This window comes from Psammomys obesus, unplaced genomic scaffold, assembly GCF_907164565.1.
Source record: "Psammomys obesus unplaced genomic scaffold, mPsaObe1.curated_primary_1811, whole genome shotgun sequence".
Taxonomy (NCBI): domain Eukaryota; kingdom Metazoa; phylum Chordata; class Mammalia; order Rodentia; family Muridae; genus Psammomys; species Psammomys obesus.
The window spans coordinates 2474832-2488049 of record NW_026596143.1 but is presented as its reverse complement, the minus strand read 5'-3'; the positions used below and the strand labels follow the sequence as shown (position 1 = coordinate 2488049).

General features: G+C 52.8%; 1 protein-coding gene across 3 annotated transcripts in view; it reads left to right on the top strand.

Annotated features, from left to right (window-relative positions):
* The window catches only part of Dusp4 (dual specificity phosphatase 4), a 14062-nt gene extending 998 nt beyond the window's left edge, over window positions 1-13064 (top strand). Inside the window, exons 2-5 of one of the 3 annotated variants that reach the window (XM_055593496.1) lie at window positions 7758-7903; window positions 8925-9144; window positions 9392-9591; window positions 10096-13064. In XM_055593496.1, the coding sequence (XP_055449471.1) occupies window positions 7758-7903; window positions 8925-9144; window positions 9392-9591; window positions 10096-10113 (584 nt within the window). In that variant the 3' untranslated portion in view covers window positions 10114-13064. The other 2 variants (XM_055593495.1, XM_055593494.1) reach the window with 2 other exon arrangements.
* Window positions 13065-13218: the final 154 nt, after the last annotated feature.

Sequence of the window (13218 nt, the reverse complement as noted above, 5' to 3'; positions counted from 1 at the left end):
GGGGGGGGGGACTCGGCTCCCCCGCTGGGAACGGGGAGAAGCAGCCGAGCGACTTGGGGCTGCGGGAGCCCTCCTCGCTCGCGCGTCTTTGTGCGCGTGTCAGCGTGCATGGGTTTTTGCGCCCAGGTCCCGGGGAGGCCGTGCTGGCGCGTCTCTCCGGTCGCCTGCAGCCCGCACGCGTCCTCGGGGTTTCCGTGTTTACGGACGCGAACGGTTCCGGCCTGGATGCTGGCAGCGGTTCCCCTGCACGGCGCGGCCCAGCTCCGGGCGCCGAGAGCGCGCTCGCAGTGTTTCCGTGCGACCCCGAGAGCCCCGGACAGCGGTGAAGGGAGGTGAAAGCTTGAGGTGGGGATGCTGCCTGGGAGGGAGGGAGACTCCAGGTGCCCCTCTGGGGAGCGATGTGTCGCTTGTCCCCTCGCCGCCTCAACTCGGAGCTTTCTTGGGCGACGGCCAACTGCACTTGCCCCGGGCTGGGGGACACCTAAGTGCCCCAATATATTGGGGACACCGGGCGGCACTGCGACTCCTCCTCCTGATATCCCGCTGCCACCTTTTGTTCACACGCCATTCTCGGCTCTTACGAGCGGCGCGTGCCCGGATCCCGGCGGAAACAGGCGGCCGGGGAGAAGGTGGGTGGCTCTGCAGGTTTAGATGTCAGACTACCCCCCCCCCCCCCAAAGAGCACTGTCCCAGAGGCCGAGGAAGGGGACCGAGCGCTTGCCGCACCTGCCAGCCCGGCGATCGGGAGGGGCCTCGGGCTGGGGAGCCGGCGGCGAGCGCTGGGGTGGGGGGGGTGGGGGTCGGGCGCCCCCTGCTGCGCTGCGCCCCGAAACCTCCGGCCGCCGCATTCCGCGCATTCCTTCGCGCCAGTCGGGTCTCTGCCTCCGAACCCGGGCGGTTTTTTCTATCTCCGCCTTGGAAGAGCCCTGCCCGTTTCCCTGCCGAGGCTCTGCGCCCCCTTGCCTGGACCTTTCCCCCCTCGGTACCCGGGGAGGTCAACCGGGGAGGCCGAGAGCGAAGTCTTTTTCTCGGGTCCTCTCCGAAGAGCGCCGGGAAGCGGCTGGCTGCGGGCGAGCTGGAGCTGGCGGGGCGGGAACAGCGGGGGGCTTTGTTCTCCGCAGTTGTTTCCTGACCGTTTGACCCATCAGCTGCTAGGGAAACGCTGCTGTTGACCTGAGGCTGAACTGCTAAGGCGATTTTGCTGACTTTTCTTTTGCTTCTCTAAGAGGAGCCCAGTTGCTCAGTCTTCTCCCTAAGCCCCCTCAGGAGAAATTGCTAGGGAGAATCGCCCGGATCACGCGACCCACGCGGTACCCGGAACCCTGGGTCAGGCGCGGGTCCCCCTGCCCTTTTTGGCCTATTGTTCCAGCCTGCCGGTTCTCCCCGAGTTGAGATCTCGCGGGTGGGAAAGGTGAAATCGTTTCGGGGTGACAGTCCCATGGGGAGCCCAGGATGTCCGGGGTTCCTCAGCTCTCAGATTGAGAGAGCTGAGCTGGGGCCCAGGCCTCCCAGCCCTGGCTTCGGGAGTGCTTCAGCCCCACGTGGAGTCACAGACTGTTTTGTTTTTCTTCCTGGAAGAAATCCGGAGGGGATCGCCCTGGAGCAGCAGCTGCGGGCCTTGATCCGGAGCCCTTTGGCTTCCTTCCGGGGAGCAGGCTCCGGGGCAGGCCGGGCGCCTGGGGAAGAGAGGCATATTTTTAAGGTTAAATAAACCTCATGGCTCGAGGCACTCTACCGGTCCTGATTCGGATCCGGAGACCGGGAGAACAGGCCAGTTCTGAGAGATGCTTCAGGGCAAACAGTGATGTAAGATCGGACAGGGCAGGTGGCCTCTGGGCAAAATGACAATCCCATCTCTAGTGAGTAGTCGGGTCCCTGCCCCGCAGAAAGGAAGAATTTCCTTCAAGCCGCACTTAATCTCTGCTTTCCACCTCCCTCCGTTATTGGCCTGGGAGGATCACCCCTGGCCCCTCAAAAGGCAAAGGCCACTCCCCAGTCCTGAGGTGGCGCTCATCTCGGCCTGGCTACAGGCCTGGACTGCTAAGTTTTCATCTGCTCAGGAACAGCTGTTAACGCACCTTTACCCCCGCTCCTAGCCAGAAAGAAGTTGAGCAGCCCTTAGGCTCTTGGAAGCAAGAGCCTAAAATGAGACTGGGGAAAAATGAATGTTGCCTCGTGTCTTGTAGAGGTAGTGGTAGCTTGCCGAGCTACCTCCCGGTCCCTCCGCTTCCTCTCTGCCAGCTATTAAAAAAGGCCTTGGTAGGGAGGGCAGCGGGGAAAATGTCTGCTCTAGGAAGCAAGCTCTTAGCCCTTCAGCCCCTGCCGGCCTAGGAAATGTGGCCTGGTGGGAGAGAATCACGGCCTAGAGCCGTGATAGGAAGCCTGGCAGGTTTGTTCTTAGTTATTAATGGGGTAATTTGGCTCAGCTGGGGAATCAGGGCCCCTCTTCTGCTGGTGGAGTAAGGGGGCCAGGCAGTGGGCTGATGGGAGGGAGACATGGTGGTTGTCCTTCTGGGAGATGTGGCCTCCCACCCCCAACCCATAGGTGCCTTTAAAAGAAATCTCAGTGTCTCTCTCTCTCTCTCTCTCTCTCTCTCTCTCTCTCTCGAAGGAGGAGGACTGGTTACTTGGATTTTTCACAAGCCAGGATTTAAAAGCAGAAATTAAATCTGGCTGAAGTATTGCTAATCTTGGTACATTTGCTACCATTGATCAAGTTTGGTCCAAACAGCAACTAAGATCTTACACTTCCTTTTTGTGAGTAAAAATCATGAGAAGTACTTTGAGCTTAAAATCCTATAAAATATTAGGGACAGTTTTTAAAATTTTTAGTTTTTTTCAGATTTTATCTCAGTTTATGTCTTTCAGAGTCTTAACCTCCATAAATGTTTGGGTTGGAGTTTCAGAATACTTGGCTCTTAAAAGGGGGAAAAATCCTACCCTAATAGAAATAATTCTTTAATGCCAGTATCACCAGTGTCACAATTAATCAATTACACACACACACACACACAAAATGATCTCAGCCTGGTGTGGTAGATGCCTGTGATCTCTGTAGATGGATTTCAGATTCTTGACCACGTGTCCTTTGAACAATTTTAACTTCCCTCTTGTCTAGAATTTACCTCCTGACCCCAGTTCTCATTCAAACCCAATTGCAAAGTCATCCAGGGGGCTGTTCTGAGCTATTGGGATAGTCATCTGGACGGCCCACTTTTTTTTTCCTCTTGGTTACCACCCGCCTGCCCTCAGGTCTTTGACCTGACACGGAATTGAGTAGGGTAGGAGTGGGAGGGGATGTCACTCAGCTCGGCTGGTGCCTGCTTGTCTCTTTCCCTGGTTCTTATCTCCTCCAGCTTTCCCAGTGCAGAGCTAGGGCTCTCCTCGGGGCATATAGCTCAGGGGCTTGCCTACATTTCCTACTTTGTGTACCCAGAGGAAGAATGACTGGCCTCTCTTCTGTTTGTAAATACAACACAACATGTAATGTCCCCTAAAGGAAAAGACTTGGGAGTGTTAGAATTGTAAAAGGATAAGTGTTGAGCAGGAATCCCAGGCCTAATGGCATTACAACTGAATGGAGAGAGTACAGCTTTGGCATCAAGTGAGCCGATGTTTCCAGTCAACAAAGGTTATAACTAAAGGCAGGGAGGAGGTGTCCGTGGATCTTCTTCTTGATCCTTCAGACTGTCAGAGCTTCTTGTAGGAAAAGGTGGTCACTAAAGAGCCAAGAAACCCCTTTAAATACTCCTGAGCCTGTAAAACTGGGTAGCTGTTTTCCTTACTCAGAGAGGTAGTTCTTGGCAGAGAGGGAATGTTGCAGGAACAGAAGCGAGCCTGCTGGACACAGCAGACCGGGTGGGAGGACAGGGAGGGACTCAAGAATCATCTAGTCCCCAAGCAGGGCCTTAGGGACGGTTCTCAACCATCCTAATGCAGTGACCCTTCCATACAGCTCTTCATGGGGTGAACCCCCAACCATAAGATTATTCTTGTTAATTCATGACTGTAAGTTTGCTAGTTAGGAATCATGATGTAAATGTCTGATGTGCAGGATAGCTGATATGCTACCCCTTTAGAAGGCCCTTAGACAACCCCCCTCCCCAAGGGTCGAGACCCCCAGGTTGAGAACTGCGGTCTAAGGAATTCGGCCAACTGGCCTTGGGAAGGACCGGAAGAATTGGGAATCCCAAGGGTCAAAAGTCCACTTAGTTTAGTAAAGCTTGAAGGCCACCCAGTTAAAATAAGGTTTGCAAAGGCAGATGACCTTCAGACAACCTTCCTTTCTGGGCCGAGCAAGACCTTGGCTTAGGTGGTCCTCGCAGTCAGTATTGATTGACAGCCTCATTAAGAGCCGCAGCTGTGGTCACCACCCCAGCAACCCCCCTCAGGGAACCCTGTCGTGTTAGTTATGACCAGCCCCAACCAGCTTAGCCAGGAGGCCCTCACGGCCATGGCTTATGCTCTGAAATGCTTTGCCGTGAGTGTGAAAGAATTAGAGGAGGAAGGCCTTGGAGCTAAACTGGAGGTGTAGCTGCTCCTCAGGCAAGCCCTGTGAAAGCCAGGCCTGATTTTTCCATTTCTGACTTAACAGGTCGAAAGGTAATAAGCAGGAGAAATAAACCTGCCTGTTTTATATGAGCCGCTGAGCCACACCCCCGGCTTCAGCAAGCAGATTCTTAAATAAAGACTTTTAAGAAGTCTGTTATGACATTACATGCAATCGGATGTAGGAAAAACAGGCTGGAATTCATTGGTATAGGTTACGAAATCTTATTCAGAAGATGCCCCATGCTTCAGAGATGGCCAGACTGACCAGCTAGAAGCATCGTGCTGGGCTTCCAACTCTCTCGGACGGGCGAGGGAGGTGCAGGGCAAACCTGGCGATTTTGTGTGTGGTGGAGTAAGTTTCCGATAAAAACGTGGTGGAAAAACTTGGTGGTCTAAAACGGGTTCTTTACTATGAAGGCTGTGGCCATGATGACACCTGCAAAAGGTGGGGCTAGTTAGGAGGGCCCGAGGGGAAAACACTTTAAGGCAGCTTTCCCTACACACTGTAAGAGAGAACACTGATCTGGGGATGGTGCTTTGTAACCCCATAATCCCTGCATGAGAAGATTGCCCCAGGTTGAAAGCCAGCCGGGGCTACTGAGTGGACCCCGTCTCAATAAGACCAGACTCATTAACTTTCCATCTTCCCAATCATGTTTTAGAACGTTGTACCACTCAGTTTGCCGTTTTGTTTGTTTTCTTTACTGAGACAGGGTTTCTCTGTGTGACAGCCCTGGCTGTCCCGGAACTAGATCCGTACGCCAGGCTGGCCTCGAACACCTGCCTCTGCCTTCCAAGTGCTGGCCTGGCTCAGTTTTGGTTCTTTTAAGGGTGGGTCATTGTCTCTAATGCCCACTGGAAAAGTCTGGGCACGAGCGCAGTTGTCAGGTGTCTTGAGTACGTGTGAAGTCACCTGGGGAGGACAGCAGTCCTCCCCAGGGACAGGCCAGTGTGAATGGACTGCAAGGCTGCTGAAGAAAAGATAACAATCGCCCGGGGGTGAATGCTGGTCCCTGCCATTAACCTGCCTGTGAGACCCCAGGCTGCTTTCTTGCCTGCTCTGTGTGTAACCCTGGCGCTCTTCACGCTTTCTGTTGGGCTCCTTGACACACAGGAAGTAGCCAGCCCCTGTTTGGGCTCTCTAGGTTTTAGGAACTCAGATACCTTGAGTTACGGAAGGCTTAACAGAGGCATGGCCATGTGAGGCCAGGAATTAATGGCTTCTTCCTCTGTGTGGGTGACAACTTACCTGTACTGGGCCTTCTGCACACACACCCCTTGTCCTCATAGCATCCAACCACAGCTTCCTTAAAGCCAGCAGCTTAATGTGTGTGTGTGTGTGGGGGGGGGAGTGTTACAAACCTCTCCCAGGGTGCCCGTGCCAGGCAGGCAAATCAGTCTGCCCGGAACTTCGTGCCAGGGGAGATTAATCACTTACCGATGGGGGGGGGGGGGGGGCTCAGGTCAGAGGATGGCGGGAGTAGGGTACACAGCTGATGACTCAGAAGGCTCAGATGTAACCTGTCTGCAGAGCTCGTGTCTCTTCCGGATCTTCAGGCCAGCCGGGTCCTGTGTGTGCCCCTTCCATGATGTGAAGGGTGGGAATGGGTCCTTTGTCTCTGAGGTCCACCTTTGTGACCGTGGAATCTGAGCCACAGTGGGTCAGCGCCACACTAGTTTTAGGTGCGGCAGGTTGTGCCTGTCTTCCGGGAGGGAAACTTTTTGCCAGGAACCACTGTTAACTTCGTTTTTTAAAAATGTTTTGGTTGCTTAAGTGGATGTCGATAGACTAGGAGACGGTTAAGGATTTGAAGGTTTACAGAGGTACACAGAGGGGCAAGTGATTCCCTTATCGATGGGGTGTTCAGCCAGCCTGTTTTTCCTAATGGGGGCCATGGACCGAAGGTTCTTGGCAGAGACCACAAGGGCTTTTGGTGACAGGCTTTTATTGCTCCTTCATCCCTCAGATTTTCATCTCTCCCTTTTTGGGCCACACTAAGAAAAAGGATTTCTAATGGGAGGGAGAGGGTACCCTGCCCCCTTGGGTGCTGTGACCACTGAGACCACAAACACATCCATAGCTGGCAGACCTGGGCTGCGGGCTTCCACCTCTGGAGGCTGATCACTGTGACTCAGCAGGAAGAACTTTGACCACAGAGATATCCTTTTCCATCCGGAGGGCGTAAGCAGAGGGCAAGCAGAGCCGCTGGTCAGAGAGGAAAAAAAATGGGTGCCCTGCTTCTGAAGCCTTGTGATGTGGCGAGACATTTCTCCTTTCTCTCAGAGGCAGCAGGAAGCAGCCTCCCAGGGTTGGAATTGAGGTTACATGTCAGCCCCTTCGGTGGCTGAATAGCCAGAGGGCACAAAGCCTTTCCAGCAGGGCCAGGCACAGGGAAGGAGCAAGCCACCTACCATTCTGTTTAGCCTGTTGTGTGGGTCTGTCCATGAGAGTGGTCGATCCCTGCCTTGTAGGCTGTATTGAAGTGGTATAGTTTCTGGTCCTGGAGGCCACCACAAAAAGGGGTCGTAGTTCGTTCTTCCCACACCTGCCCTTAGGCCCGTGTAGGACAGTGACCCAGCTGTACCAGATGACTGGCACTATCTTTCCGTTACAAAACAATTCCTTCGGAAGAGGATGATCTGATAGCCCTTGCGGAGCTCCTCCACACTCAGGTCAGAAAAAGCCTTCCTTGCCCCAGCCTGTGTGGCTGGAGTGGTTTGTGTGATGGAAGCTGGTTATCTCGTGTGTGACCTTGGCGGTGGAGGCAGTGCAGTACCAGTGTGCACCCGCATGGGGGTCTGGCCTCCTCTCACATCAGAAGGGCAAGAAGCTGGCGATGGCAGGACTCCTCACCAGGCCAGGGCACAACTAACCGGCTGGCTAAGTGCTCACTGCACATGGTACTAGAGTCCCCTTGGCATATCCGTGTGCATCTTCCTTTGCGTATTTTTATCTCAAATTGAAGACTTGGCCATGGCTTTCCCAAAGCCCCCAGCAACCTTCGACTTGCTCGATATGGTCCTCTGACCAAATAAACCTCTCCGGGGGAGGGGGAGGAAAATTTCTCGGCAGCCATTATCTCTAGACCTACAGCGCCACCTAGTGGTACTGACGGAGACAACAGCTCTCCCTAGCCTTGGGATCGTTCTTCCTCGCTCCCCGCTGGCTCTGTGTCTCCACTAACCTGAACCACTTTTCTCCTCAGGTGGCTATGAGAGGTTTTCTTCTGAGTACCCAGAATTCTGCTCTAAAACCAAGGCCCTGGCAGCCATCCCGCCACCTGTGCCCCCAAGCACCACGGAGTCCTTGGACCTGGGTTGCAGCTCGTGTGGGACCCCATTGCATGACCAGGTAGGTGTGGTACCCAGTTCCCTGGGCGCCGGGTTCAAGTCAAGAGAACATGAAGGAACGTTCTTCTGAGAGTTCCAGTTTTTCAGACTTCATACCTAACTCCTAAACTTGAAAACAGGGTGGCGAACCCCAAGTATCATGGTGGGATTTTAGTTCGGGGCTGTTTATTCCTGGGAATTAATTTCTTCTCCTTCCCTGATTATCCCTGGTTAAGAAAAGCCAACCAACCAGCCAACCAGCCTCTGGCCTAGCCTGTTTTGTTTTGTTTTCGTTTTGAGACAGGCTCTCCCTTTGTAGCCCAGGCTGGCCTTGACCTTATTCCATATCAGCTCCCCGAAGGCTGAGCTGATGGGCGTGTACCTATCATGCCTGACAGGTACGCCCCGGAGGTATGAGTGGCTGAGAGGAAGAGGCCTGCTTGGACCTGGCCATAGGGAGCTGGAGAATATTCTGGAAAAGACAGGGCCTTGGGATCACTTTTGGTCTCCCTCACCTACCAGCAAGTTATAAAATACCGGTGGACTTAAGAGTGCCAGTCAGTCCCGTTCCCCCCCCAAAAAAATCCGCTCATATCATTGCGCCTCAAGCTCATGGCCACCACCTTTCCAGTCAGACGGACTGGGGATGAAGTTAGAATCCACCATCTCTGCCCATCAGTCGTTATCTTTAGGACAGTGGCAGTATCTCATCGCACCATGATATCCTCTCTCAACATGTGTAGACACATCCAGCCAAACCGATCCCTAAACCACGCGACCATTGGCAGCGTGAACTCCCGGTGTGGGCTGAGTGTGTCTCACGGCCAGTGTGCAGCTTCCGCTGTCATGGACACCGCCCAGCCAGCATCCCATAAGACCTGCCCATACCTTGCCCCTGCCCGCTGGAGTCCCACTGAACTGGAGCTGGGGAGAGGCAGGCCTTAGAAAGCCTTCTTGGGTTGTCTTACTGTCTCCAGGACTCCCTCAGGCCTGGTGCCGCCACTCATGTCTTCCTGGGGTCTTTGTGCTTCTTTTCGGGGCAGGGGGGTCCCGTGGAGATCCTCCCCTTCCTCTACCTGGGCAGCGCCTACCACGCCGCCCGCCGGGACATGCTGGACGCCCTGGGGATCACAGCCCTGCTGAATGTCTCCTCGGACTGCCCCAATCACTTCGAGGGACATTTCCAGTACAAGTGCATCCCGGTAGAAGATAACCACAAGGCGGACATCAGCTCCTGGTTCATGGAAGCCATTGAGTACATTGGTAGGCTGCCTCCCCTTCCTCGGGGGTGCGAGGGGGAAAGCCGGCGAACGGCGGGTGGGGATTTTAGGCTTAACGTGCAGGCGATGATACTCGCCTTGTACTTTCCCGTTGCCGCGCCCCAAATATTTGATTAAAAAAAAAGGCAACTTAAGGGGAGAAACTGACCTGGCTTCTCGACCATTCACCTGCTAGTGGCGGTTCCAGAAGTCCACCAGGGTCCCTGATCATGTCCTCCCCTCTGCCCCAGATGCAGTGAAGGACTGCCGGGGCCGAGTGCTGGTTCACTGCCAGGCCGGCATCTCAAGGTCTGCCACCATCTGCCTGGCCTACCTGATGATGAAGAAGCGCGTGAGGCTGGAGGAGGCGTTCGAGTTCGTCAAGCAGCGCCGGAGCATCATCTCGCCCAACTTCAGCTTCATGGGACAGCTGCTGCAGTTCGAGTCTCAGGTGCTCACCACGACCTGCGCCGCCGAGGCCGCCAGCCCGTCGGGGCCGCTGCGAGAGAGGGGCAAGGCCACGCCCACCCCCACCTCGCAGTTCGTCTTCAGCTTCCCCGTGTCTGTGGGCGTGCACTCGGCCCCCAGCAACCTGCCGTACCTGCACAGCCCCATCACCACTTCCCCCAGCTGTTAGGACCAGCCTCGGAACCAGTCCAGGGTCGGCCACCCCGCCAGGGCAGTGGGAGCCACATGTAGGCAGCGAATAGGGACTGGCCAGTGGGGGACCAGGTGACCCATGCTTTGTCCTCATTCGTTTCTCTTTGGCCAACCACAGGGCCAGCTAGAATGGCAATAACGACTTTGAATACACGTTAAACAAACAAACAAAACACTCCAACATAGAGCAATAACGGCAGCATCCGCGGCCAGGGAAGACTTGGTTTATTTGTCAGTTTTTACTTTGCAGGTAGAGATTTACCTCATTTTTTTTTTTTTTTTTTTTTTTAAGCAGTCAAGCTTGAAGTTATGAAACCCACAGATCCTGGCAAATGTGCCCAACCAATTTTATCAAGTGGAGAGGGAAAGAAAAGTGGAGAAAACGCGGTTGCCGGAAGTGCCTGGTTCTGTGTGCTTGTTCTGTTGTTGCATTCATGGGAGTTTTGTTCTAGAACTTCCAGGCCACAGCATTTCACTTCTCTTTAGTCGACAACTGAATAATGATGCTTAACGAATATTTGAGAACTTCTTCAGGACGCATGTGCGGGAGTTTGGTGACTTGGCAATGTATCTCTGTTGAGGTTACACAGTAGAGCCCCGAAACCTCACACAGGTGTGCTAGCAACAAGGAAGTGAGAGGGCAGTCTGTGGGTCTCTGCCAGGCACCGTGATCGCTGTCATGCATTGTTGCCGCGGAGAAGCAGGCAGGGTGACGTGCAAGAAAAAAATGTCTACGGCAGGTCGCTTTTACAGCTGGTTCCTGGGACCACCATAAGCTTGCCTCTCCAGTGGTCCATTGGCTGTGGCTAGAGCATCTTCTTCCAGCTTGCCTAGGATTTGGATATTGTCTTTGATAAACACCATCTTATCTAAGGTGCTCCTGGAAAACTGAGTGCAATTCAGATTTTCCTACGGTGAATCATTTGGCAAGGCGGTCATCAGAGCCAGATCACTAAAGATGAGCTAAAAACGAATGAATCCCTTTGTGAACTCACTACTGTCCTTTCTCTTGGATAAATCTGGAGTTTTCTGTTTTAGGAATTGACTTGAAGCATACCAAGAAATTCTTGTTATGAAATCCCTGTCTGACAAGTGAGTATGTTCAGAAGCCCTCCTTTGAATAAAAAGAGGTTTGCCATGACTTGGGGCTCCTAAAGTCTGGAAGGGGGTGAGAGCGCACCAGGGGAAGGTTCTCGGGAGCCATTTTGGGTTCTGACTGGGCTAACACAATTTTTAAGGAGCCTTTCCAACTGGAGGAATGAGTGTGTTTTCTAAGGGGAAGGCTTGGGGTGGGGTGGGGAGGGAACGTGTTTTTATCTGTAGTATTGAGGAACAGTATTGTGATGGAGCGCCAGCTTAGAGGTCACCGCAGACTTGTCAGAAACAAGAGCATGGTTTTTCACCCTCTTTGGGAGCCTAGATCTCCGTGGACATTCTTGATCCCACATAAATAACTTCAAGCCTCAATGTCACAACCGTGGTGGAACGCTCTTTCTTGTCCAAAACCCCAGACAGCCCGGTTCGTGACATTTGCCTACATGAACTGTGAACCTGTGTTGGCATATCTTGTATTGGTGGCCTGTCACCCTGCCTCTGGGTGAGTTCAGAGTCCTCACTTTGTGTTTTTGTTGTTTTAGAGAAGTGAGGGTGCCCTTCCTCCCTGACTGCTGTGTTGGCTGCTTTGGCTGAAGGCATGAAGGGGCTGAGCTCCCAGTTGGTGGGGCCCATTAGAGACTGCCTAGTTGGATGGTCCTACTTTTTTTCCTCCCCTGCTTCCTGGCAGCTGTTTCATGTGTGAAGAATTTTAGGATGAGTTTTTGTAGCTAGACAAGTCCTGGGTTCCAAGAATGTAAGGTTTTCTGGAGGACAGACAGCCTTTTTATATGAGTGTGTTTGCCAAATGTGTCCTAGTTCCCAGACTGGATCCCAACCACACAGGCAGTGGGAGCTCCAAATATCCTTCCCTGCTTCCTAATTCAAACCACCTATGACAATGTCAAGGGGCTATTTATAAAATCATTTTCTTTGTACTTGATAACAGCATGACACCCAAAACTCTGAGAAGGAAAATAGGACATTAGTTTGGTTGAAAGGAAGATAAAAAGTTGTGTGTGTGTTGGGGTGGCGGGGTCACCTTTTAAAAACGGTGACTGTCTCTCCAGAAGCTTCTTTGAAGGCTTGGTCTATCTCCAACCAAGACAGTGTCCCATCCATGAACTGATTGCTGGTGATGGGAAGTTTTGCAGTGTCGGGAAGCTGTTGAATATGTGCCAGAGAATGAGGGACACTTCCAGTTTCCCCGGGAGTCTTGGCTCCATCCGTGGGTGTTTTGGGGAGTTGAGAGCTAAAGCACAGGTGAGCAGGTGGCTAGCAGCCCTCAGCTTCATTCTCCCATCCCCACCCCTGTGCCGAGAACTTGTACTCTGGCTTTCAGTACTTGGCTTTCAGTAAGGCTGGGGAAGCCATGGAAAGAGGTTAAGAGTCCTTGGGAAGGTGGTAGGAAGGGAAGATGGATGGTTAGTCCCAAGGGGAAGGGACTGGGCAATAGCTTGGAAGCCTGGAGTAATGATAAGATAGTTCATATTGGTGGTTCATCACAATCACCTGGGCAACCTTGAAAATTCTCATAATCTGGGTGGCCCTTGACCAAAGAAACCAGGACTTTTGAGGGTGGGACCCAGACACCAGTGTGTTCCAGTGTTCTAGGTGCAGCCAAGTTTGGAGATGCCATTGCTCTCTCTGGATGGTAAAATTCTAACAAAGGCCTGGTCTTGTTAACACACAGCCAGCTTGTGAAACAGGAGTCCCCATCAGAAGCTTTGTCAGAGGGTCGTTGTGGTCCCACTAGCCACAGCTGGCCGAGGGGGTGAGTTGGTTTCTTTGGGGGAGCCCCTGAGTGGAAACCAATTTGTGGAGTGTTGTGAGTGGGCCCCACATAGTGTCTGGGTGTTGATGTATTTCTCTAAAGTTTGTTTCCAAGAAAGATGGAGAAAGTCTGTGTTTGTTTTCAAGTCCTGCTTTCCAGTGCCCTGCTCCTCGGTTCATGGATCACTCAAAGAACTTCAGAAAGATATCAATGCAATACTTGTAACTTGTGTAAATAAATAGCCCCATCTTTCTGAGTGGTGTCATTTCTACATTTGATATGCTTGTATTTCTGTAGGATGTACATAGTTTAGGGGATTTTTGTTTTTTAGAAGTCAAACATGTCTGTTTTTATTTATTGCCTGAAAATGATCATTTGAAGAAAAATAAATACATTTTCAACCATGTCTGCTTTTGTGGACTCTTGTTGGAAAGCATCCTGCTTTTGGAGCTTGGGAGGGGCGGGAAGGAGCTTGGGTCCTCAACTAATCGGGCCTCCCTAGTAGTACCTGCAGTGGAGACCAGCTGATGGAAGCGGAGTATTGGGAGGCAG